At 46.8% G+C, this 24,464-nt stretch overlaps 4 protein-coding genes and 2 non-coding genes across 9 annotated transcripts in view; 5 read left to right on the top strand and 1 right to left on the bottom strand.

Moving 5' to 3' along the window:
* rpl10 (ribosomal protein L10) overlaps nt 1–1,997 on the top strand; it is a 3,439-nt gene extending 1,442 nt beyond the window's left edge. Inside the window, exons 2-6 of the mRNA XM_020658704.3 lie at nt 1–30; nt 419–526; nt 618–756; nt 1,302–1,464; nt 1,783–1,997. The exon at nt 1–30 is cut by the window's left edge and continues 29 nt beyond it. Of these exons, the coding sequence (XP_020514360.2) occupies nt 1–30; nt 419–526; nt 618–756; nt 1,302–1,464; nt 1,783–1,938 (596 nt within the window). The 3' untranslated portion in view covers nt 1,939–1,997. The remainder of the gene's footprint in view (nt 31–418; nt 527–617; nt 757–1,301; nt 1,465–1,782) is intronic.
* LOC114921826 (small nucleolar RNA SNORA70) lies at nt 135–269 on the top strand. The gene has a single exon (XR_003810142.2). It is a non-coding gene; the product is annotated as a small nucleolar RNA SNORA70 (small nucleolar RNA).
* LOC114921827 (small nucleolar RNA SNORA70) lies at nt 1,566–1,700 on the top strand. Its single transcript, XR_003810143.2, has one exon. It is a non-coding gene; the product is annotated as a small nucleolar RNA SNORA70 (small nucleolar RNA).
* A 2,228-nt stretch (nt 1,998–4,225) lies between the features above and the next one.
* Nucleotides 4,226–7,990, top strand: dnase1l1 (deoxyribonuclease I-like 1). The gene is made up of 9 exons (XM_020658702.3): nt 4,226–4,357; nt 5,489–5,682; nt 5,874–5,962; nt 6,059–6,151; nt 6,228–6,340; nt 6,420–6,532; nt 6,686–6,843; nt 7,070–7,166; nt 7,239–7,990. The coding sequence occupies exons 2-9, from the start codon at nt 5,530–5,532 to the stop codon at nt 7,383–7,385; spliced, it is 963 nt and encodes a 320-aa protein (XP_020514358.2). The 5' UTR covers nt 4,226–4,357; nt 5,489–5,529; the 3' UTR covers nt 7,386–7,990.
* Nucleotides 7,991–9,151: 1,161 nt separating this feature from the next.
* On the bottom strand, nt 9,152–18,577 carry ikbkg (inhibitor of nuclear factor kappa B kinase regulatory subunit gamma). 4 transcript variants are annotated; one of them, XM_065961482.1, is made up of 16 exons: nt 18,165–18,577; nt 17,255–17,395; nt 16,485–16,759; nt 16,150–16,224; nt 15,980–16,069; nt 15,308–15,493; nt 14,537–14,598; nt 14,228–14,275; nt 13,197–13,299; nt 12,501–12,616; nt 11,692–11,844; nt 11,542–11,614; nt 11,326–11,460; nt 10,662–10,798; nt 10,427–10,503; nt 9,152–10,304 (listed from the first exon to the last, which is right to left on the bottom strand). In XM_065961482.1, exons 2-16 carry the CDS (start codon nt 17,391–17,393, stop codon nt 10,114–10,116), a joined length of 1,860 nt encoding a protein of 619 aa, XP_065817554.1. In that variant the 5' UTR covers nt 17,394–17,395; nt 18,165–18,577; the 3' UTR covers nt 9,152–10,113. The 4 variants fall into 4 exon arrangements, with proteins under 4 accessions (XP_065817554.1, XP_020514346.1, XP_065817556.1 ...); XM_020658690.3 differs by lacking the exon at nt 14,228–14,275 and having other exon boundaries at nt 18,165–18,574; XM_065961484.1 differs by lacking the exon at nt 15,980–16,069 and having other exon boundaries at nt 18,165–18,571.
* A 477-nt stretch (nt 18,578–19,054) lies between these two features.
* On the top strand, nt 19,055–24,419 carry tmed4 (transmembrane p24 trafficking protein 4). The gene is made up of 5 exons (XM_020658694.3): nt 19,055–19,237; nt 20,438–20,538; nt 20,618–20,743; nt 21,261–21,407; nt 21,505–24,419. The coding sequence occupies exons 1-5, from the start codon at nt 19,102–19,104 to the stop codon at nt 21,652–21,654; spliced, it is 660 nt and encodes a 219-aa protein (XP_020514350.1). The 5' UTR covers nt 19,055–19,101; the 3' UTR covers nt 21,655–24,419.
* Nucleotides 24,420–24,464: the final 45 nt, after the last annotated feature.

Genomic DNA, 24,464 nt, shown 5'->3' with positions numbered 1-24,464 from the left:
CCAAGTCCCGCTTCTGCAGGGGAGTGCCTGGTAAGCTTTCACTTCAAATCCACTCAATCCTGCTCGAAGCAGCTACTCGACTAGAAGCAGGCTGTAACAGATGCGTCTTTAAGTGATGTGTCCCAGCGATGATCCTGCAGCTTATTAAGCCGACCAGTTGTGCTGTGCGATGCGTCTCTGGTGTGCAAAGGCTGCAGACAGTGAGTCAGTGGTTGTGTATGTCCTCAGCTGCGAGGTGCTGAGTGCTTTAAGGGACCGCTGAGACAAAAACAAGTTTCATCAGTTCAGGGAGAAATGACACTTCCTCCCCCTTTGGTTAATGTAATGTAGAGATTTACTTCCTGACATGTGACTGTTATTAATGTTTTCTTTTTCCCTGAGTGAGGAGTAATGGATCTTTTTCTCTCCATGTTTATAGATCCTAAGATCAGGATTTTCGACTTGGGCAGGAAGAAGGCCAAGGTAGATGAGTTCCCTATGTGTGGCCACATGGTCTCTGATGAGTACGAGCAGCTGTCTTCAGAAGGTGAGCAGTCAGTGAGGCTACATGTGACCTGCAGAGATATCATCATAATGCTCGCTGAGGCTCTGACCTCTCTGATCTGTCCTCTGTGCAGCTCTGGAGGCCGCCCGTATCTGTGCTAACAAGTACATGGTGAAGACCTGCGGTAAGGACGGTTTCCACATCCGCATGCGGCTGCATCCTTTCCACGTCATCCGCATCAACAAAATGTTATCGTGCGCTGGAGCTGATAGGTGAGAATCTGCCAGCTGCGCTGTGATTGGTCGCTTCTGGCTCTGATGGAAACGTTCAAAGTGACACGTTGGCGACTAGTAAACATTTAAGATTAACTGTTTATGAAGTGTTTTAGAAACCTTCTTATGAGGTCATCTAACATTTAGATGAGCTGCTGAGAGTGAGCAGCAAACGCACGTTTCTGAAGTCCTTTTGGAGTTCCATAAAGATGCATGTTATCAGAATCAGGTTTTATTGCCAAGTACATTTACACATGCAAGGAATTTGACTTGGTGTATTGGTGCTAAACAATTAACAAGGAAATAAAGCAGAACTAGCAACAACTTAAATAATACAGTATAAGATATTACAATATATAATATAAAAAACACAATGTACAAAAGGTGTAATGTAGTATTTGTCTCTTACAGCTCTCTGAAGGTTTCTTTAAATGTTGCCAACGTACCTTCATTGTTTGACCATTAAAAACAATAGGTTGCCTGACATTTCTCATCCTGGTGTGTTTACTCATACTCTCTTCTCGTGTCCCTCATGTGGTCCTCAGGCTCCAGACCGGGATGCGAGGTGCTTTTGGTAAACCTCAGGGCACCGTGGCTCGCGTGCACATCGGTCAGGTGATCATGTCCGTGCGTACCAAGGCCCAGAACAAGGAGCATGTGATCGAGGCTCTGCGCAGAGCCAAGTTCAAGTTCCCCGGACGCCAGAAGGTAAGCGAGCACCTGACCCTGCACTGAGAGTCAGGGATGATGTGATGTAATGATGTGAGGCTCAGGAGGAGACCTGTCTGTACCGCTGGCCGGGCTCAACTCTGCAGCTTATTAAGCCGACCAGTTGTGCTGTGCGATGCGTCTCTGGTGTGCAAAGGCTGCAGACAGTAACTCAGTGGATGTGTATGTCCTCAGCTGTGAGGTGCTGAGTGCTTTAAGGGACCGCTGAGACAAACTGCTTCAGAGATGGTGCATGTTGTGATCATCCTGTGATGACTCCTCTGGTAACTCCGGGTTGATTCCATTTCTCTTCCTCAGATCCACATCTCCAAGAAATACGGCTTCACCAAGTTCAACGCCACCGACTTTGATGACATGATGGCCGAGAAGCGTCTGATCTCTGACGGCTGCGGGGTGAAGTACATCCCCAGCAGAGGCCCTCTGACCCGCTGGAAGGCTCTGCACGCCAACTAAGAGTAGCTGTAGGTGTTACAGTGATAACCAATAAAAGTGGGTTTGATTACAAAAAGTGATCGTGGTGTGTCGGCTCTGATTTATTTCACGGGTTGCATTTTAGCGTTGAATCCTCGTGTTTGACCTTCATGGGGTTAACACTCTGCAGTCATGATGTCAACATGCTAGAGTTAGAACAGGAGACTCCGCTTACTAATGTCATCACTGAAGTTGAGGTGCATCATTACTGAAGGAAGTTACAGATGAGAACGGCACACAAATCTCAGACAACAGGCTGAGGAAGATGCAGAAACATCATTAATCCACATGAGAGGTCAGAAATAAAGCTGAATTAAAAACCACAAGTTTATCAGTCATGGATGATATTAGTGCAGCTGACGAGACTTTCATAGAGCAGATATAGATGCAGATGGATACCTGGCCAGATGATATCAACCAACCAGCTGGATTTACTGATTACAGACCTGAGTGAACAAACATGTCTCCATTTGGTTAATCTTCAAATGATCCCACTGGATTGTCAGCTCAGTGGAGTTTGTGTGCAGGTTTCCAACAAAAGTTTATTTTTTTCATTAAGTCTTTATTGACACACGGTTCACGAACAAAACACATGAAAAAGGTCTAGCGATGTCAGGGGACCCGAAGACAGCCACTAAAAATCACTACGAACATTGAAGTAACGAGCATACGTGTACTTCTTTACCGTGGACACTGGAGGGTGCTGTGAGGCTGTCACGTCAGGTGATCGGTCAGCTGATACAGGTCGAAGGTGAAGAGGGAAGGCGAAGCAGCAGTAATGGTTAATAATAATAATCTACATTTATATTCTCATCACAAACAGGAACAACATCCAAAGATATCCTCAGTTCTTCAATCCACCTGCAGGTGACTGAAGTTTGAGCAGCTGTTAGGTACAGCAGAGTCAGAGTTAATATGAGCTCAGTGAACTTTAAGACAGGAGCAGGTCATGGTCTGTTTTTATCTGAGAGGAACAAAATGAGGACAGTGGAAATAAAAACGGATTAAATACAAACTCAAACAATCATAACATCCTCTACAGCCTGCTGGCTCTTTTATCGCCCTCTGTTGGGGGAAGTGGGAACAGCTGTGTGGGACTTCATGATGTCTGATGCAGCATGAATATGATCGTCAGGAGAAAAACACGCTGCAGATTCATTGATCTGTAAAGAGAAGCCAACAGAAGGAGCTCATTCCTACTCGTGTGTAGAAGAAGACTAAACAAGGTGTAGGGTCTGCACATCCAAAGAAAAACGTTCACAGGCTCTGGATCGAAAATCAAACTAAAGTTAAGAATTAAAAAAAGGAACATTTCCATATCACAGATCTTCTTCAGGTCATCACGACGTAGGACGAGCAACATTCATGACACCGCTGAATGTGATCTACATGATGACGAGTTGGACCAATCAGAGGGCAGAGCTGGACAACAACTGTCTGATAGTCCCGTATGGGGGACAAAACGTGCCCCTATAAAAAGGATGGAGGGTCCCCCTTTCTTTAAGGTCACATATTATATAAAATCCTCTTCTCCATGTTTCTCTAACACTAATATGTGTCTCTAGTATGTCTACAAACCCCCCAATGATGAGAAAAGTCCATCCTCTCTGTCTTTTGCCTGCTCCACTTTTCAGAAAATGTGTGCTCAAACAGGCCGTTTGGAGATTTTCCCTTCATGACATCACAAAGGGCAGTAACCCCTCCCCCAGGTGGGTGACACTCCCACAGCTAGGTGTTTGTTCTGCCCTCTGAGTCTGCCTTCTCACCATAAACAATAGGGCATGGAGCGAGAAAGCCCGAGACACCCCGAGCCCTTCCAGAGAGGGGGCGTGGTCAGACACAGCTCATTTACATATTTAAAGGTACAGACACAGAAACAGCCTGTTCTGAGCAGGGCTGAAATAGAGGGGTTTATAGGCATGATCAAATACAGGATCAGAGTGGATTTAGAACAAGAAACTTCACACACATGTTTTGAGGAGCTCTGAGACTTATTTAAACTGAAGAAGAGGAGGAGGATATGTGACCTTTGAACTCAAACCTCATGAACGTGAGGAAGAGGACCGAGGATTGAAAACTGATTTGAATTTCCAGCGCTCAGGACATGAGGTCATCACATAAACCTGATTCAGTTCCTCCTGTAACAAAGAGAAGAACAACATGAGGTTCTATTTAGAGACTCTGCTCTTTAACTCCTCCTCTCTTTTTATTCTACGCCCACATTTAAAAAAAAACACTGCACCCAATAGGGAGGAGCCTTAACTTTATCCAAACTTTCACACTGAAACTTGAAACATGAACAGGTCTCTGTGTGACACCCAGGGGGAGGAGCCTGTATGGGTTATAACGTTTAAGACACACAGTGAGTAAAGAACAAACACATTCAGGAAGCTACAGGCTGGTGAGTTTCTTCATTCTTTAACAGACTGAGACTGTGTGTGTGTGTGTGTGTGTGTGTGTGTGTGTGTGTGTGTGTGTGTGTGTGTGTGTGTGTGTGTGTGTGTCTGTGTGTGTGTGTGTGTGTGTGTGAGTGTGTGTCTGTGTGTTTGTGTGTGGGTCAGTTTAGTCAGCAGGTTTATTGAGTAAAGAAGTCCATCAGTGTGTTTGTTTAAGTGTTGGTATCAGACATGTAACCAGCTGCTGTGACCCCCCTCCCCCCCACCCTGAATAACCTGTTAACATGCTGAACCTGTGTGTGTGTGTGTGTGTGTGTGTGTGTGTGTGTGTGTGTGTGTGTGTGTGTGTGTGGTGTGAGAACTCTCTCACTTCCTAACTTTAAAGGTCACCATGTTTAGGAGACATAACAGCTGTTTTGTTTCTGAAACTTTGAGGAACACTTTCAGTTCTTTCACTCTGAATCCTCCTGAAGTTTATCAGTCTGAGCGTCATGTGTGAACACAAACAGCTGAATGTTTCTCCTCCAGCCTCCTCATATTTATCCTGCAGGAAGACAGAAGCAGTTATCAGGAGGTCTGCTCCTGATATTCTCCTGATCTGTTTACATATGCACCTCACAGCAGGAGACTATCCCTGTTTGACAGGATGGGGGGGGGGGGGGGGGTCATCCTGAATGTATTATCTGTGAGCAACACTCTTCTGTATCCTAGGAAGTCATTAAACTCACATGAGTGAAACAGGAAGTTCAGGAAGAGTGCTGAGTCAGACAGAGAGCGGCGTGATACGAGAGCTGCGTCTGCTGTTCATGTTTAACCCTTAAAAACACAAAAACATGGACCTGTGTGTGTGATGTCATCATCTCACAGACTCCCGGTGAGCAGCCATCAGCTGATTACCAAAACAAAGCACAGGAGCACAAAGACGCAGAATGTGCTTAACTTAAAAACACAAAAACATGGGGTCATCTCTCAGCCAGAAGGTCTGGGGTTCAATCCCCAGCTCCTGCAGCCACATGTCGGATGTGTCCTTGGGCAAGACACTTAACCCCAAGTTGCTCCCACTGCTTCATCATCAGAGTGTGAATGTGTATGAATGGATGAGTTAATACTGATAGATTCTGTTTTTGTCTCTCCAGGTCGAGCTACTTTCTCTCGCTCTCTCTCTCAGCTGAGCACCATGAGCTCCTCCTCCCTCCTCCTCCTCCTCTCCTTCCTCCTGGGACTGTGTGGCGTTCAAGGAGACTCCGATTTTAGAATCTGTGCGTTCAACCTTCAACACTTTGGAGAATCAAAGTCCAAGAAAAGCAGCGTCATGCACACTCTCACCAGGGTGAGGCGCTCTGATATTTCATGAAACACGACTTAACACACAACAGAACCCTAAACCGGAAACATAATAACACGCAGGCATACACACAACAGACAACATCTGTAACATCTGCAGGACAAACGGCACACCTCAGTTTGACACAGACAGGAAGTGAAACATGTGACCTCATCCTGAATCTGTTCGTGCTTCAGATCATCTCCCGCTGTGATGTCACTCTGCTTCAGGAAGTCAGAGACATTAAAGAGAAGGCTTTACCACAGCTGATGAACCGGCTCAACAGGTGAGACACACACACACACACACACACACACACACACACACACACACACACACCTGTCCTTCAGCTCCTCACAGCTGTTTTCTGTCTCGTCTTCAGGTATGACCCTGACCACAAGTATCAAGCGGTGTCCAGTGAGAGACTCGGCAAGGCGGGCTCTTCATACCAGGAGCAGTACGTGTTCGTCTACAGGTGAGCTCTGCTCTGTGTGTCTGATCTGCACAGCTGTGTCCAGGTGTAATGTGTGTGTGTGTGTGTGTGTGTGCAGGGCTGGCTCGGTGACGCTCACAGGTCAGTATCAGTACCCTGACGATCGGCCCGGAGACGTCGACGCGTTCTCCAGAGAACCTTTTGTCGTTCGGTTCAAAGCTCCAAGAACAGGTCAGACTCTCCCCCGAGGTCACAGCTGCTCTCATCCAATCAGGATCAAGTTTAATAACCTCTTCATGTTTCTCATCAGTCATCAAGGAGTTTGTGCTCATACCTCAGCACACGTCTCCAGAAAACACCACCAAGGAGCTGGACGCCCTGTACGACGTCCTGCAGGAGGTCAGGAGGATGTGGAAGACCGAGGTACACCAACATCACCTCACACGCCCAAAAATAGATTTACACACCTCTGACACATCAGTGTAACCATCTGTGTGTGTGTGTGTGTGTGTGTGTGTGTGTGTGTGTGTGTGTGTGTGTGTGTGTGTGTGTGTGTGTGTGTGTGTGTGTGAGCAGCATGTGATGCTTCTCGGGGACTTTAACGCTGACTGTGGTTACCTGGCTAAGAAGAACAGGAAGTTTGTGCGTCTGATCACAGATAAAAACCTCTTCTGGCTCATTAATGATAAAACTGACACCACAGTGAGAAAGTCCACGTCCTGCACCTACGACAGGTGAGCTGTCCACCATGTTTGTTCATGAGGTGTGATCTCAGTGACTGCAGGTAAAGGATCAGTGTAACAGGCTGCCCTATCAGAGGGAGTGACAGTAAGTTAGAGGTCCCTCTGAACCTGCAGAGCTGCTGACCCCTGACCCTGAAAGAGATGACATCAACGCTGGAGACTCTCGGAGAGAAAAGTACGATGTGTAAACTTAGTTTTTTGTACTTTGTGTGTGCAGGATCGTCGTGCACGGGGAAACGTTTGCCAGAGCGATTATTCCTTTGTCAGCGAAACCGTTTAACTTCCAGACAGAGTACGGCCTCAGCGACGACCAGGTAACAGAGTCTGGACCTGACAGGTCAGGTCTATGAAGCTGAGTGGAGCTGACTGTGTGTTTGTCTCTGCAGGCTCTGGAGGTCAGTGATCACTACCCCGTGGAGGTCCTGCTGAAGAACAACAAAATGTCCAACAGTGGCGGCATGAGGGAGAGCGTGCATCCGTTTGTGTCTGTGTTCCTGCTTGGCCATCTTGTCTTCAGCGTGTTAACACATTAAGTGTTACTCTCACCTGGATTCTTTTTCTCCTCACTCTGAGGACCATCATGGACTTAAAGACTCACCGACATGTGGAGTCAAAGAAATCCCAGCAGCAGACTCTCCACAAGGGGGCGCTCCTTCAGTCAGGACATAAACAGGAGATATTCATGATGACATAATGATTTCATTTCTCTGAGTTAAGAGAGAGGACGACGTTCACATGAGCTCCGTCATGTTTCATATAAAGAAACCTGTTTTTACTTGAACTGTCAGACAGCTGATGTCATCACAGTGAGACCCGCTCACCAACGTTCACTCGTTCACACGTTCACCCCCCACCCCCCCTTTCCCTTTTTGGTAAAGAATCCACTGAGTCTTTTATAAGTCGGGTCAGCTGGCAGTTTGTTCCTCAGAATCAGATCAAACGCTCTCTTCACTTCCTGCTGAAGCACCAATCACCTGCCGGCTCGCCTGATGATGCAGTGGCATCATTCATCATGTCTCTGACTCCAGACCTCTCTGATTGGTCCTCTAGAAGATGCTCAGACACAGAGAGGACGTGGAGATACGCACACTGTAAATACTCTGATATTTATAAATATAATAAATCTGTCACTCACTCAGAGCGTGTCAGCTGTCTTTCTTTCTTCAGTCGTCGTTTTCACACGTGCACTCCTGAAAGTTTCTAGATAACTTCAGGAGGAATGATCCGGATATTCTCCTCACCTTTTCACACATGATGCACCTCACAGCGGGAAATTATCCCTGTCAGAGAGGAGGGGGGGGGGGGGGGGGGGGCGAGTCTCCTGAGGTAAGACATGATGTAAGAAGCATCAGAGTCCTCCATAGGACTCTATGATGAGAATATGTGTCTTTGTATCAATGCTACGTGTAGTTGCATTGATAGTTGCATGTAGAGAATCTCAGTGTGAACTAAAGAGTGGAGAAGAACATACTGGAGAACAGGAAACATGCAGCAGCAGGTTCATTAGAGCACGGAGATGGTAGAGGTGGCGTGCAGACAGTCTATTCTCCTGATTATATCCTGCTGCGTTCTCTCATCAGCTCACTCTGACTTTCTGCAGAATAAATACGAGGAGGCTGGAGGAGAAACTCCTGGTGAAGAGATAAACATTCAGATGTTTCAGGAAGTTTCTGCAGTTGTGAAAGAGCTTTAGTTCTGTTACTGTTTGGAGTGTTTCACCTCCTGTTAATGATTTGAGCCCCGCCCATGGTTACTCATCTCTCTGATCGGCTCTCCTGTTCCAACATGTTTCTCTCTCGCCTGTCTGTCTGCTCATAAATACCTCCCTCCTCATCAGCTGCACCATCATCTTTAAAAGTAAACAAACCTGAAACTTGATTTCACCACGGATCTGAGACTGAACCCTCAGTGTGAAGACAGGGTAACGATTAATCTGATGTTTGGATCGTCCCCACAACCACTTCCGTCCTCCTTCCTGCACTTCCTGCTCCGACCTCCACCTCAGCAGAGAGGTAGTGTGGACAACAGGAAGAGAGGAATACAAAGAAGAAATCCTTCCTGCATATTATCCATGTGCTCTTTAGTAAAGCGTCTCCAGATCACACTTACACAAACAATGATTGACCACTGAGCCACAGCCGCCCTGTTAATTGTTAAGTCAGAGAAGTGCCTCTCCCATAATGTCGTCTGGATTGTCATGAAAACAGTTTCCTCTGGCGCCCCCTTCAGGACACACCTGTAAGTGCTCTTTGTTGGATGTCTTCTCTGCATCATATTCAAAATAAAAACAGGAAACAAGTTTCTGAAGAACTGCTTTATTTGGTAAATCTTCAACATCAGACGATATTCAAACAGACTGAGAGGCCGTCTACTCGCTCACCTGCAGGTAAACATCCAGGTGTCACAGCTAGAGGTGAGACCCAACAGGGGGCACAAAGGGGGGGCGGGGCTAAACGCTGCGTTCAGGGTCAGGTCAAAGCATCAGGTAAAGCGGCGGTGTACACAGGCACAGAACACAGAGAACATCTCTAATGTTGAATATTGATAATAATACGTTTGAGGTAATGCAGACAGACACGATGATGACCTCAACACACGGAATCCTTTAAATATGTTTCTCTACACGCTGACCGCCACCGAGTACTGACGAAGACGAGGCTGATGGGAAATCAAACATCAGATGTGGAGAAAATAAAAAAATCTATTAAAGATGTTCGAGGGACGAAGAGCTACAGCATTGTCTTCACGCCGTCCACTGATGTCGCTCGTCTTAGTACTGACGCACACGATCCACAGTGTGTGTTCAGGTTAATGTGTGTGTGTGTGTGTGGATGTCAGACAGAGTAAGGTGCAGCTATCACATATGCTTCCTGTGAGCAGACGCTGTATGATGTGTCAGTGTGTGTGTGTGTATCAGTGTGTGTGTGTGTATCAGTGTATGTGTGTGTGTATCAGTGTATGTGTGTGTGTGTATCAGTGTATGTGTGTGTGTGTATCAGTGTATGTGTGTGTGTGTATCAGTGTGTGTGTATCAGTGTGTGTGTATCAGTGTGTATCAGTGTGTGTGTGTGTGTGTATCAGTGTGTGTGTGTGTGTGTGTGTGTGTCAGTGTGTGTGTGTGTGTCAGTGTGTTTGTGTGTATGTGTGTATCAGTGTATGTGTGTGTATCAGTGTGTGTGTGTGTGTGTATCAGTGTGTGTGTGTGTGTCAGTGTGTTTGTGTGTGTGTGTGTCTGTGTGTGTGTGTGTGTGTGTGTCCTGTTTACTGTATACAGTCCATCACATGTATCTGCAGTGTGTCCATGTCTGGAGCCTGGTACTGGCACTTAGGACAACATAGATCCGGCAGGTCCTCTGCCCCCGCTGCCCCCGGGTCCCCCACAGGTAACAGACCCTGATTACGGTACGAGGGGGCAGGGGGCACCGTGTTGAAGGCTGCACCTGCAAACACACCTGAGGAGAGAGAGAAGAGGACGAGTCGATGAAGAGAGATGACATCAGAGACACCCAGTGTGTGTGTGTGTGTGTGTGTGTGTGTGTGTGTGTGTGTGTGTGTGTGTGTGTGTGTGATGTACCTTGTGGGGGGGGAATGTGGGGCGCCCGTGTTGAGAAGTCTTCCTGGTGTCTCAGCTTCATTTGCTCCATTCGTGCTCTGAAGGACAGACAGACAAACACACAGGTCTCATTATAATGATTCAGACCTGACTTCATGTACACAGAGAGACCACGTCTGAATCACAGATAAACCTGAAGAGATCTGACGACACAGTATCCTCTGAGACTCGTCTTGTGTTGGACTTATTGTTTTACCGTGACGTGGCTTCCTGTTTGAACCGTTCAATCTCAGAGCGGGCCTGAGTCAGCTGTTCCTGTAGCTCCTCCTTCTTCTGGTTCAGCTTCTCTCTGGCTTCTCGCTCCGCTAAGAAGTCTGCTTTGTAGATGTCGGCCTGAGCAGGACAGACGGGGAGGGGGGAGGGGAGAGATATTCAACCTACAGCAGCCATCTTTAATTTCAGTGAATCTGGAAACACGTTTAGATGTGTCAGACTGATCAGTAAGAAAACGAAACATTAACAGTCAGATCTGATGATGATGTGTTGATGATGTCATCACATCATCAACACATCATCATCAGCTGATGTGAAATCAGCTGAGCCTAATGGGACAGAGTGAGGCCTTCAGTTGGGTTGTTTCTTGAATAAAGGGAGACTCAGCCAGAGTCTGGGGGGAAATGTTTGTTGGTGGCAGCTTGCTGTGAGGCTGTTTATTTAATCTAGTTGTTTTATTAGTTTTTGCTGTTTTGTGTTATTTCTGGTTAATAAATCAACCACCTTATTTTGCATCTATTTCTGCCTCCTGAGATCTTTTTACTCACCACCAGTGCAGAACAGCCACACTTAAATCCCAATTTAGATGTTGACTTACAATCAGTAATGTTCCGCACACAGAGGAAGGAGGTCACATGACTGTGTACCTGAGCGGTGAGAACAGGGATGGTCTCCAGAGAGCCTTTCTGCTGCTCCACCTCCTCCTTCAGTTTATCGATCAGATCCTGTTTCAGAGCCAGCGCTCGCTCCGCCTCCTCCAGACGGCTGCACAGGTTTCCGCCCTGCAACAGCAGCACACATGACCGTGAAGACTCTGTCAGCTCGAGTGATGGTGCTCAACAGGAAGTGGACCGTCACCTTACCTCACACTTCAGTTTGGAGTCGTAGTCTCTGAAGAGACAGGTGTAGGCGTGCTGCAGCTGCGTCAGTTTCTTCCTGAGACGAGAGAAGAGAAACTTTACAGACCAGTTTGACTAAACCAGTTTGTCTCAGATTTTCTTGTATCAACCCACTTCTCCTCTGTGACCACGTGTCTCTCCGTCTTCAGGGCCGTCTCCAGACTCTGCGTCTGCAGCAGCAGTTTGTCCATCGCCACGTGATGCTGCTTCCTCTGCTGCTCCAACTCACGCTCAGCCGCCTGCAGCGCCTTGACCTTACTGTTCATCCTGAGACAGACAGAGAGGAGGAGGAGGAGGAGGAAGAGACAGACAGAGACAAGGAGGAGGAGGAGGAGGAGGAAGAGGAAGAGGAAGAGGAAGAGACAGACAGAGACAAGGAGGAGGAGGAGGAAGAGACAGACAGAGACAAGGAGGAGGAGGAGGAGGAGGAAGAGGAAGAGGAAGAGACAGACAGAGACAAGGAGGAGGAGGAGGAGGAGGAGGAGGAAGAGGAAGAGGAAGAGGAAGAGGAAGAGGAAGAGGAAGAGGAAGAGACAGACAGAGACGAGGAGGAGGAGGAGGAGGAGGAGGAGAGGAGGAGGAAGAGACAGACAGAGACAAGGAGGAGGAGGAGGAGGAAGAGGAGGAGACAGACAGAGACATGTAAGGAGGAGGAGGAGGAGAGGAGGAGGAGGAGACAGACAGAGACATGTAAGATGGAGGAGAGGGAGAAGAGGAGGAGGAGGAGGAGGGAGAGGAAGAGGAGGAAGAGGGGGGAGAGGAGGAGGAGACAGACAGAGACATGTAAGATGGAGGAGAGGTAGAGGAGGAGGAGGAGGGAGAGGAAGGGGAGGAAGAGGAGGGAGAGGAGGAGGAGACAGACAGAGACATGTAAAACAGACACACAGAGGATCTCGTGTATACTGAGGTCAGAGGACACTCACTTGTCTTCCATCACTTTACGTTCATGCAGACTTTTCTCCTGAAGGCTCCGGCTCTCGTTCAGCTCTGCCAGCAGAGACGTGGCCTGAGCTTTCAGAGCCTCGCAGTCCTTCGCCAGCTGCACAAACACAGAGCGCTGCGTCAGCCTTTATCACTGAGTTCATAAGCTTACAGGGACACACATCAACAGAATCAGACTGCTTCATGTAAACACTCATTAGAGACTGATCCCATCTGGGCGGGTTCAGATGTTATCATGTACCCGCTTGATCTAATGTCTTCCTCCTGCTCGGGGTCAAATGACCACTGAGCGTCTCCCTGTTTATTGACTGCAGGGCGATTCTGTACGTCTTAGTTTTCATTTTCATAAGGATGAGGAGACGTAAAAAAATAAACACAAAGGTCAAATAAAACATCGACATCAGATCACAGATGTTAGAGAGGAGAAGCCACATGCCCCCCCCCTTCCAGAAACTGGAACCTGACATAGAACAGAGATCAGTTTGAACAGAGTCTCTGGCTGCTGTCCCGACAGGAAGCTGTCCGCATGTCTGTTTGATTTGAAACTGATTCAATGTTTGATGAACGTACACGGACATCTTAATGCGAACACTTCATGCAGCGCTCATGGAGACAGTGAAGAGGACAAACAAGACTCTGAACGTTTGACTTTGAGATGATCAGAGTCTGGATCCTACCTGAGCGCAGTCTTTGTCCTTCTGTTTGAGCAGAGCTTCAGTTCTGTCCCTCTGAGCTGAACTCTTCTGCAGCTTCTCCAGCTTCTCCTCCAGGTCGCGGTACCTGCAGACGCCACACGTTACAACTGTACACGTCTGACAACACGACTTTAACATTCATCACTTCTCCCTCCAGATCTACACGCAGCCGTCTGAACACTCTGATGTTTCACTGACTCTCGTTGGTTTTCAGGTTAAAGTTTGAGCTGCAAGCTAGATGATTTAACGTCAGCTGCAGCGGGTAAATGTTGGAGGTCAAAGGTCACTTGTCAGTTCTCGTCACTGTCACTGTCAGAGCTGCTGGATGTCTTTTATTGATTCACATTTAAAAGAATGAAAAAAATGGAAACTTTAAACCGTTCTAAATGTAGCAGCATGGTCAGAATAAATCAGCAGCAGTCTGAGTGAAGATCAGCGCTCTGATGCTTTTTGAGATGTTAACAGAAGAAGACGTGAGTGATCTGTTCCAGACACAAACACAAACATGCAGGGAGATGGACTGACGCCAGCTGGAGAACAAAGCTGTCAGAGTTTATCATGAGACTTATATCATCATCATCTTGTTGTTGTTTTTATGCTTTTATTCTGAAAAGATCTGATCTGAAAACAGCTTAAGATGAACATCGTACCTGAGCCTCTATCCTTCAGGTACGACGTTCACACACAGAGTGAGCATCGCCTCTTTGATTAGAATCAGTTTCCTGATGTATTGATATAAATTCAGATTATTGTGAACGCTCATGCAGCGATAACGATGACCCGCCCTGATGTAACCTCAAAGTTCAACCTCAAGTTCAAGTACGCTGAAAGAAGCTGCTGATTTGAAGAGACCTTCAATCCTTTCAGGTAACGATGTGACAACGCTTTGAGGAGTGAACGGACTAAAAACAGATGAAGAAGAAAAACAAGATGATTAAAAAATAAAGAAGAAGAGACGGCGTGACGGCGAGGTAACATGCACACAGTGAGAAAGAGAACCACACAGAGCTCACCTGCCCTGTGTGGCCTGAAGCTGCTCTGTGAGTTTAGCCAGGCTAGAGCTAGAGAGAGGAGGAGGAGGAGGAGGAGGAGGAGGAGGAAGAGGGGGAGGAGGAGGAAGAGAAGGAGGAGGAGGAAGAGGAGGAGAATGAGAGGAGGAGGAAGAGGAAGAGGAGGAGGAAGAGGAGGAGGAGGAGGAGAGAGGGTTAGGTTTAATTAAGCAGAAACACTCTGATGCAGAGAAGAACTGTAAAGATGAAATAATGAATCAGCTGTTAGAAACATGAAGTCACAGATATTAAACATCAGGAGGATAAACGTACCAGTCGGAGGAGTGCTGAGCCTCAGAGCGATGAGGAGCCACCTCCTCAGTGACGTTATTCACCTGGAAGGAAACATTCAGGCTTTAAGATGGAGGGGAAACTCAACTTTGATCTTTTTAATAAAACCGTCTGCTCAGACTTCAAAAGCAGCTCGTCTCTAACTTAGCGTCTGAGACTGATGATTGTCTAAATATCCATCCATCCATTATCTATGCTGTCTTTGGGCTGTGGGAGGAAGCCGGAGTACCAGGAGAGAACCCACACATGCAAGAGTAGAACATGCAAACGGGGATTCAAACCAGGAACCTCCTCGCTGTGAGGGGACAGCTCTAATCTCTTAACTCTAACTTTCAGTCAACCTAACGACAGGCTGAGAGCTGGAGCTGAGGCGGATTTTAAACCTCCTGACAAACCATTACACCACGCCCACCTGTCAATCAGGTCAGCTACACGCCTTATTGTGAATAACTCTTATCCTTCATCAAATCAAAACTGATGAGTCATCAAAACATTCACCCCCCCCGTACAGTGTGTGTCAATCGAGACATGAGCGAATCACACCTATTTGTTTTTTTGAACCAGGCTGTAAACATGTTAATCTCTGCTGTAAAAACAGGCTTTTTAGAATGGGTGTGTTTGTGACTTCCTGTGCTTCTGCAGCCAGCCTCTAGTGGGCCCTTAAGGAACTGCAGGATTTTACACTTCAGCATCAGCTTCATTTTTTAAACACTGGAGGTTGACACTTAGTTTAAACCTGCGCCGGTTTCCTACCTGTGCCTGCGCCATTTTGGCTTGTAGCTGGTCGATGCAGCGCCTCATTCGCTCTCTCTCTTTCTCTCCCTCCTCCTTCTCTCTCTCCAGCTCTTCGTTCTTCTTCCTCAGCTCGCTCATCCCTTCCTCCAGCTTTTCTTTGTGGCTCTTCAGCAGCAGGAGGAAGTCGTTTGCACCTTCGACAGGCTGCAGAGAGAGAGAGAGAGAGAGAGAGTGAGGGATGAACGGAAGAAGGGATGACAGACCGCCTTCACCCTCTGAGCTGGTGCACAGACAGAAGCAAAGATTTAGTGCACCAGGAAAGAAGACAAACTGGGGAGAAGTGTTGGATCAGAGCTGTGCTCCATTCAAAGCAAAACAAAAAGAAACTTCTGCTGTCCAGCCACTACTAAATCCAGTTTTCCTGCTCGGAAGTAAAAGAAAGGAACAAGTTCCACCTCTTAATCGCCTGATGTGCGTTAGTTTCATGTTTTAACGCTGCATGCAGATTACTGCCAGGTTAGACTTCACAGGACATCATCAGAACGTTTCACCGAGTAGAAAGTCGGGATTTCACACCTCCGCCTTGAAGGTAAGGTGGGGTAAAGCACTAAACTAAAAAGGTATGACGCCCACAAAATTAAGTGCCAGGGATCTGATTGGTGCACAGCAGGGGGGAGGGATCAGGCTCACCTGGCCATTCTCCCTGACCATCATCTCCCCCTGCACCTCTGAGAAAGAGGAGGGGGGAGAAAAGAGGGAGCTTAGCACACTGGCATCGCCCTAAACACACACAGACACACAGGTTAGACGACAGAATTAACACAAACAGCAGACAAAACAAACAGGTGGATTCATTGTACCAGGCTGCGAGGGGGCGTGGTCTGTGTATGTCGGTCCGTCTCTTCGATCCTCTTCTTGTCCCGCTGATCCAGAGTCTGAAACCCAACAGAAAGACAAACAGACAAATCAGTCCTAAAGCTGTTTTAATCCCTGCTCCTCTGACATGTCTCTCATGACTAACGACTCCTTTTGATTATTTCTGATTCATGATTCGCTCGCCGTCTGTCAGACCGTATGGTAACTATAAACCCTGCACACACTAAGATAAGGATTACAAACATGGTGTTAAAAACACAAAGGAAGCCGTGCATGTGTTGAACAGCTGTTAGTGGGTGAACATAAGGAACAGGCTGACCTTCGGTCCGTCCAGCGGTCCGTTCCTGGCCGGGCGTCCCTGCAGCTCTTCAGTCTGACTGGAGCTGCAGCAGTTGGTGGATGGGGGGAACGAGGGGGCCGGTCCGTTCACTAATCCCTGTAAGGAGTGGTTCTCCTGGGCCAGCCTCTCCACCAGCGACCTGGCCTCCTGGAAACGACAGCTGAGAAACTCTCGTTCCTCCCTCGTCCTCCGCTGCCATCCCTCCATCTCCTCGCAGCGCTGACGCAAGGCGAGGTTACTCCGCCTCAGAGCCTCTGGAGGGGGGGGGGGGGGGGGCAGGTAGTGTTAATATCAGGTAGGAAGATGTGCACAGGGGCCATGGATGAAACAACACTGTGAGAAGATAAATCTCTGACTCAGCAGATCGTCTCTTGTTGGGTTTTATTTATCACACATCAGTTATAAATAGAAAGTTGACAGGAGGACGCCACGAGGACTCTTTTTCTGAGCCGACGTCTGTTTTGTCTTTATTTCTGTTTATTTAATCAGCTGATTGTGGATAATGTTGGGTAACATCTGGGACTCTGGATGTGTATTACTAAACATCTGATGCTGCAACATCTGTTAGCGCAGGGGCTCCCAAATGTTTCCAGTTACCCCCCCCCCAACCCTCCCTTTACCAAAATAACAGTAAGACTGTATCAGCTCCAGGATTCTCAGTTTGATTCAAACTCCAGCATCCAAAGAGAAAACACTCTGCACTTTGATTTGTGTTAACTTGACTTCTTGTATTATGGGATACACGGTACCTCTGAGCTGCTGGTTGTCTCCCAGTAACCTAGTCACCACTTCATTGGCAGCGAGCTCCGGTGGGACCCTGAGGGCCCCCCCACTGTCCTCTCCTGACATCTCCCACTGCATGGGGCCGTCAGGCTGCGGCTGCACCATACCTGCAGAAAAATACTGATTGTTTGTTTGGATCCCCATGAGCTTCAGAATCAGGTAGAAGTTATTCTTCCTGAGGTTCACAGTTTACACGTTCATCACAAACATGACACAACATACAGCACGTCATCTACGACAACTAAAAATAATAAAAACATAAAGCAGACAATCGGAGGCTTCGTCTGAGTCTGTCTGAAAGCATGCATGTTATGATGACTGTAAAAGGAACTTAGGGGCTCTAACTCTTATTCTAATCCAACACCTGTTATCTAAATATGATGAGCTGACAGTGATTGACACCTGGCTGAGCCCGCCTCCTGCTGTCAGGCCTCATGTACCTTTCACTTTCACTTTCAGCCCTCACGATGATCCTGCCACACACACACACACACACACACACACACACACACACACACACACACACACACACACACACACACACACACACACACACACACACACACACACACACACACACACACACACACACACACACACACACACACACACACACACACACACACACTGCAGGTGTCAGTGAACGGGAGGAAAACATGACGTCATCCTGGGTACCATGAGGCTCGGAGCTCGAGCTAGATATAAAGCTTTATTTAAGTGTTACATTACAACATAAACAGACTAGAATAACCACCGGAGGTAGAATTAAAAAGCTGATTCACGCATTTTAATCACAGCTAACATGATTTCACTCAAGACAACACCTGACCCCAGCTCAATGCTAACGGTACATGATCAGAATTCAAGCTAGCTTACCTTTCTTCTTCTTCTTTTGTAGTTATGATTGTCCTTAAGGTCCTTAGTTAGCAGCTCCTTCTCTCACATACAGCCTGTTAAAGCGGAGTTAGCCCTTCGGTGGCTAATTAGATGTAGCTAGCGCGTTAGTTTCAGAGCTAGCTGGGTAAATGTAGCTAGCCGATGTGAAACTGAGGTTTGTGTTAAATGTCAGAATCAGAAACAAACATCAACCAGCTGCGAGTCTTCTTAACGACATTTTGCCCATTTTTTGTTGCGTTGTGCTGAATCACAGCGTGAGTTTGAGGTGCTCTGAGGATACCTGTCACAGCAGAGGCAGCCGACTGTTGTTAGCTCAGGAAATGCTAAGTGTGTTTCCGCCCTGAGAGGAGACTGTCAGGCAGCACTTCCTCTCAGGCTGCAAAAAAAAATGTAAATCCATTAAAGGAGCAACATGTAACTCTGACACCTAGTGTTTAAAATGGGTACTGCAGTCCAAATTCAAAACATTGTAGAGCGCTGTCTCCCCCAGCTCCCTCCTCTCTAGAGTCGATGCTCACGCAGATTGCCAAAGCTCTATTGTAGAGCCTCTATATGTTATTTATTTTATGTTATTATTTATATTATTTTATCCGTCTGTCCTTTTGTCCATTTCTTTTGGATATGCACCTGTTCATTTTAACGTGTTTTGAAAGATGTCAGCGTCATGTTGTTTGTGTATATATTCTTGATTTATAAAAACACAAGGTGCCTGAGAGACTTCACTCAGGTCAAATCTGTCCCGTGTTTCCAGGAAATCCCCTTCCTCCTTCCTCGGTGGTTGATGACGTCAGCAGGCTGCAGCATCACGCCCCCCCCCCCCCCCTCACGCTCTCTCTCTCTCTCTCTCTCTCTCTCTCTCTCTCTCTCTCTCTCTCTCTCTCTCTCTGTGTGTGTGTTGGTGGGTGTTCGAGGCTCCATGATGCTCTCCCTCTCTGCAGCTCTCACTTTGGCGTTAGCCTGGATGTTTCCGGCTCACGGCCTATACTTCCACATCGGAGAGACGGAGAAGAAATGTTTCATAGAAGAAATCCCGGATGAGACCATGGTGATCGGTAAGGACACGAGCCGTTAGCACGGGGAGCTAACTAGCAGTGCACACGAACAGCTGTCTCCATCAGAGATGCTGCCGTGAATCAAACCTTTAAATCAACAAATCACGCGAGAGTTCACAGTTCACAGTTCACGACGAGAACACCTTTCTAATAATTTAAATAAACTCTGACGTTGAATGTAAGTTTAAGTCTTTATATTGAACATTTCTGTGTCAGCAGGTGTAACACTCAATCACTGAGATATTTACAGGCCTCACAGAGCTTTGATTTTTATTTTTCTCTTTTTTTTAAACTCTACAATCATGAATCAGACTCTTTTATCCAAAGAGACGAACATGAGAGAAAGTGTGCAGCTTTCTAAAGATTGTTTTACAGTATTAAAGCACTGCATGAGGGGTCTGCTGCTCTGTGTGCTCGACACATGAATGAAATGTACTCATCCTGAGCTGTGCACAGTTTGTATTGTTTGAAGATATCTCACATGAAAATACCTTCCAGGAGTCTTGTAGTACTAGACCAAGACCGGTCTCAAGACCACTTTTTGAAGGTCTCGCTCTCAGACTGGGCATACTCTGGATTTTGGATCAAGACCAGTCAAGACCACCACTGATTCATCACGTCGTTACTGTGATCAGAAGGAAAACGCCAAATAACGTCAATTCATTCACAATCAGATTTTTATCCCGAGGTTAAACCTTCCCGCTGTGACGGTCTAAGTGAGGGACCCGCCCCCTGCACACAGGATGACGATTTTTCAGAGATTTTTCTGGTCTTGGTCTTGTTCCCTAAATGTCTCTAGTCTGTCCTGGTCTCTGTTAGTCTGGACTACAACTCTCCCTTCTAGATCAGTTTGTCTGACTGCTTTCAGGATAACAGATTGGGGCTCTGTCTTTATGTCAGACTGCAGCACATCTCTTCTACCTCTCATGTTTCTGTATCTCTGACTCTGTGAGTGGGCAGCATCATCCTCAGGAACAGGGAGAGGGAGTTATTCAAAACTCAAAACTGGATTTATTCTAAATGTGTGTTTCTAATGTTTTTATTTTGAAAAAAGAAACTAAAGAACGTCGACAATTCTGATGAAGTAAAAAAACTACCTAAGGATCTACAGTTAGACGAAAGGTGAATGAAGTCATGTTTCATCTCCTCTGATAATGTTTCATGATGTCATGGCTCCTTGCTTCTCCTCCCGTCCTACAGGGAAGTATCGCACTCAGCTGTGGGACAAGCAGAGCGGATCCTTCCTCCCGGCGACGCCCGGCCTCGGGATGCACGTGGAGATCAAAGATCCAGACACCAAGGTGAGCACGGTGGCCGAGCGGCTGGAAGTCACACCGCTGCATAACGTATGGAAACATAAGCCGTGTTTGTCTCTCTCAGATCATCCTGTCCCGTCAGTACGGCTCAGACGGACGCTTCACCTTCACCTCTCACACTCCGGGAGAGCATCAGATCTGTCTGCACTCCAACTCCACCAAGATGGCGCTGTTTGCAGGAGGGAAACTGGTACCAACACACACACACACTGGTTTTTAACTTCTACCCACTGAAGATGTTAAATATTCACTTGATGGACTGAAGTCCTGAACGTTAGTCTGAGCTGGGGTCTGAACCTGTCAAACCAGACTGGGTCAGTGGTTAGCAGAAACCCTGAGGACTGACCAGTTTAACCAGATTCAGGACTCTGTCACACCAGGCCCGCTCGCCTGCACTCACACAGCTCCAGGGTGAACTGGGCTTGAGGGCTTTATGAAGCGTCCTTTAGTTCACATGAAGCTCGTCTCAGAGTCGTCACAGAGCTTTACTGACTCTCCAGTTTATTTTGAGTGGTTCTGGTTCAGATACGACCTCGAACACTCCGGGGGGTTTCTGCTTCTCCTGGGTCAGTTATCCAGACAGATTAATGACCAGTTTCTCTTACCGCAGAGCTCTTTTATTATCACCTGTGATCGTTCATCTTTTCCCCCAGGGAGAGAATATAACCTGATGTAGATTTCAAACTGTCTGTTTCCTGTCACATCAGAGAGTTCACCTGGACATCCAGGTGGGAGAACACACCAACAACTACCCCGAGATCGCTGCCAAAGACAAACTTACAGAGCTGCAGCTGAGGGTGCGCCAGCTGCTGGACCAGGTGGAGCAGATCCAGAAGGAGCAGAACTACCAGAGGGTCAGTAAGACACACCTCCGAGAGATTACAGGTGTGCTCTCAGGTTACCAAAGGTCAAGTTTAATCAGAGAGGTGTGTGTGTGTGTGTCCTCTGCAGTACCGTGAGGAGCGTTTCCGGATGACGAGCGAGAGCACCAACCAGCGCGTCCTGTGGTGGTCCATCGCTCAGACGCTCATCCTCATCGTCACCGGGATCTGGCAGATGAAACACCTCAAGAGCTTCTTTGAGGCTAAGAAACTGGTGTAACATCTGAACTCAACATCTGGGCGAGTTCACAGACTTTACAGGAGGCGACGTCAGGTCTGAATATCAGCCATACGAGGAGCACGAGGAGGCGGGCTGGGCGACCTCTTCTACCTGTACATGTTTTAGCTTTAGCTGTTTTCTGTTAGCAACACCAGCTGCCTCTCTTTGTGTTTCCTGTTTTTATCCAGAGACACATCTCTGCCCTGAGAAGGTTTGTTACCTTAACAGGATTTTAAACTTCGATATGACACTAACAAAACTCTATGGAGCTCCTGAGGGCTCAGGTAAAAAAAAAAAAAAGAAGAGACGTTTGCAAATCTGTGCACACGGATTCAAAATCTGTGGTTTAAACATCTGTACGCACATATAAAAAATCTGTACGCGCGGATTGAACATCTGTACGCACGGATTAAACATCTGTACGCACGGATTAAACATCTGCACGCTCGGATTAAACATCTGTACGCACGGATTAAACATCTGCACGCTCGGATTAAACATTTGTAGTTTAAACATCTGTACGCAGTTTAAACATCTGTACGCACGGATTAAACATCTGCACGCTCGGATTGAACATCTGTACGCACGGATTAAACATTTGTAGTTTAAACATCTGTACGCAGTTTAAACATCTGTACGCACGGATTAAACATCTGCACGCTCGGATTGAACATCTGTACACACGGATTAAACATATGTAGTTTAAACATCTGTACACACGGATTAAACATTTGCAGTTTAAACATCTGTACGCAGTTTAAACATCTGTACGCAGTTTAAACATCTGTACGCACGGATTAAACATATGTAGATTAAACATCTGTACGCACGGAGTAAACATCTGTACGCTCGGATTAAACATCTGTACACACATATTAAACATCTGTACGCACGGATTAAACATCTGCAGGCACGGATTAAACATCTGTATGCACAGATTAAACATCTGCACGCAGGGAATAAACATCTGTACGCTTTGCGTGAGCGTGGTTTTGCAAACGGCTCTTCTTATCGCCCTCACCTGAGCCTTTGGGGGGGTTCTCAGTAAAAAACAAAATGATATGATACCTACTCACTGCTATTTGGGTCATTTCATGTTTTTAATGAACAAAAGTTGCAGGCTCACTCCTGCTCAGCGTCTGCACTCAAACACGTCTGTGCAGGATGGTTGTCACTTTGGACGGCGTGCAGGAGTGCGTCTACAGCTTTGAAGGGTTCCTCCTGTGTGATGAGCACCATGTCGTTTTATAAAAGCTTCAGTCAGTTTTGATACTATCGCTCATTAAAAAGATGGAGGTCGTATCGGAGTATTAAGGATTTAATGAAGTTTAGAGCTTCAGATGGTTTTAATGAAGATCAGTCATGAGAAAGTGAGATCTGATCTGTGACTTCATGTTTATAAAAGCTCTCCTCATACGAACAGCAGCTTCCGCACCGCTAAACTTTGACCCTTTGTTTAGCTGTAAACAGTTTAAAGCCCTCAGTTCATTTCTCCTGACAGCTTGTTGCGGGGCGGCGTGCAGCAGGTTCTTAAATCTTTTATGGATCAGTGAATATTTTTATCTCCTCGACTTCAGGCCTCGTCTGAAGCTTTGTTGTGTATTTGGACTGCAGATGAAGAACTACATCATATTGAACATTAACCAGCTGACAGAGTTCACAGGACGGTTAGAAACATTTATTCTTACGGACCAATCACACAGAGGCGCGTTGAGCTCATCTGGGCCTGTGGGGCGGGGCTGCGTGTGCAAACGGGCGCCATTCGAGAAAACGTAGAGATCTCGCCGTTACTTTGCTCCAAGACGAGAAGGGTAAAAAGCCTCCTGGCTGCTTCGGTAAAATGCAACACTGACGAGCGCTACTCAGCTGAAAAGTTTTTCAACTTTTATGCACGCCATAAAAACGGCTGGAAAAACAAGTGTCACAGCAGCCGAGAAGAGCGCCCGGTAATCGTGCTGACCAGACGACCACTGTGGTTCTCCTGGTGATGATTATCCAGCGACGCGTCTCTGTGTGATCGAGCCACGAGTTTGACTAAGTAAAGGTCATTAGAGGTCATTTAAGGTCATTTAGCTACGGAAGGTCAAAGAGGACATTCAGCCGTACATTTTGATTGGCTCACTTTTCTTGTTATCTCAACACGTTATTTTGGGATTCATATCAGTCGTTTTTTCTGAAGATCTCACGCCATTCACTCGTTAACACGTGAAAAGAATCTTCCCTCCTTCGAGATAACGGCGTTCATAAGTCAAGATCTCGACACTACAGTCGGGACATATTTGTCTGAATGTCCTTTCAGGGCTTCCGTAGTTATCAGTTTTCTTCCTGTGCAGCAACCTTCATCAGAGACGGAGCGTGCTCAGTGGGGCTGAAGGTCACAGGACGACATGTTTGTAAATAAAGAAACGCTCTCAGTCACTTCCTGTTCAGTCATTTATTTATTGTTCTAGTTGCAGTTTTCAGTTATTCTAATGTTCTTTATCTCGTCTTTTAACCACGGCGTGCTGAATGTTAATAGTTAGCAGACTGTTTGTTGTAAATAAAACGTGCAGCTGTTGATTTTCTAAAACCTTTTACACTGAATGAAGCGTGTCCGTGTTTCAGTCATCTCAACGTATTTATTCTGCCGCCGCCATGGTTCACACGGGGTCGTTGTTGTTGGACGGCGAGTCTTTGACATGTCTCTCTGGCCGTTTGTCACATCGTCCCTCGTTAACCATCAGGGCGTAACCTCCACGAGCTCAATAAAGAAACTTCAAACTGTCTCTCATCTCTTTTTTTATTTTTATTGTGTGAAAAAAATGCAAACC

Source organism: Labrus bergylta, chromosome 12, assembly GCF_963930695.1.
Source record: "Labrus bergylta chromosome 12, fLabBer1.1, whole genome shotgun sequence".
In the NCBI taxonomy this organism is placed as follows: Eukaryota; Metazoa; Chordata; class Actinopteri; order Labriformes; family Labridae; genus Labrus; species Labrus bergylta.
This window is presented reverse-complemented; position numbering and strand designations above follow the sequence as displayed.

What these genes read in the sequence shown, in the direction of transcription:
- dnase1l1 (XM_020658702.3), top strand. Translation starts at nt 5,530, where the DNA reads ATGAGCTCCTCCTCCCTCCTCCTCCTCCTCTCCTTCCTCCTGGGACTG. An exon ending in ACGTCCTGCACCTACGACAG is followed by an intron (nt 6,844 to 7,069) that starts GTGAGCTGTCCA and finishes TTGTGTGTGCAG; the next exon opens with GATCGTCGTGCACGGGGAAA. An exon ending in ACGGCCTCAGCGACGACCAG is followed by an intron (nt 7,167 to 7,238) that starts GTAACAGAGTCT and finishes TTGTCTCTGCAG; the next exon opens with GCTCTGGAGGTCAGTGATCA.
- ikbkg (XM_065961482.1), bottom strand. Translation starts at nt 17,393, where the DNA reads ATGGTGCAGCCGCAGCCTGACGGCCCCATGCAGTGGGAGATGTCAGGA. An exon ending in TGGTCAGGGAGAATGGCCAG is followed by an intron (nt 15,494 to 15,979) that starts GTGAGCCTGATC and finishes CTCTCTCTGCAG; the next exon opens with CCTGTCGAAGGTGCAAACGA. An exon ending in CCAAAATGGCGCAGGCACAG is followed by an intron (nt 14,599 to 15,307) that starts GTAGGAAACCGG and finishes GTTTCCTTCCAG; the next exon opens with GTGAATAACGTCACTGAGGA.
- tmed4 (XM_020658694.3), top strand. Translation starts at nt 19,102, where the DNA reads ATGATGCTCTCCCTCTCTGCAGCTCTCACTTTGGCGTTAGCCTGGATG. An exon ending in TCAAAGATCCAGACACCAAG is followed by an intron (nt 20,539 to 20,617) that starts GTGAGCACGGTG and finishes TGTCTCTCTCAG; the next exon opens with ATCATCCTGTCCCGTCAGTA. An exon ending in TGTTTGCAGGAGGGAAACTG is followed by an intron (nt 20,744 to 21,260) that starts GTACCAACACAC and finishes CTGTCACATCAG; the next exon opens with AGAGTTCACCTGGACATCCA.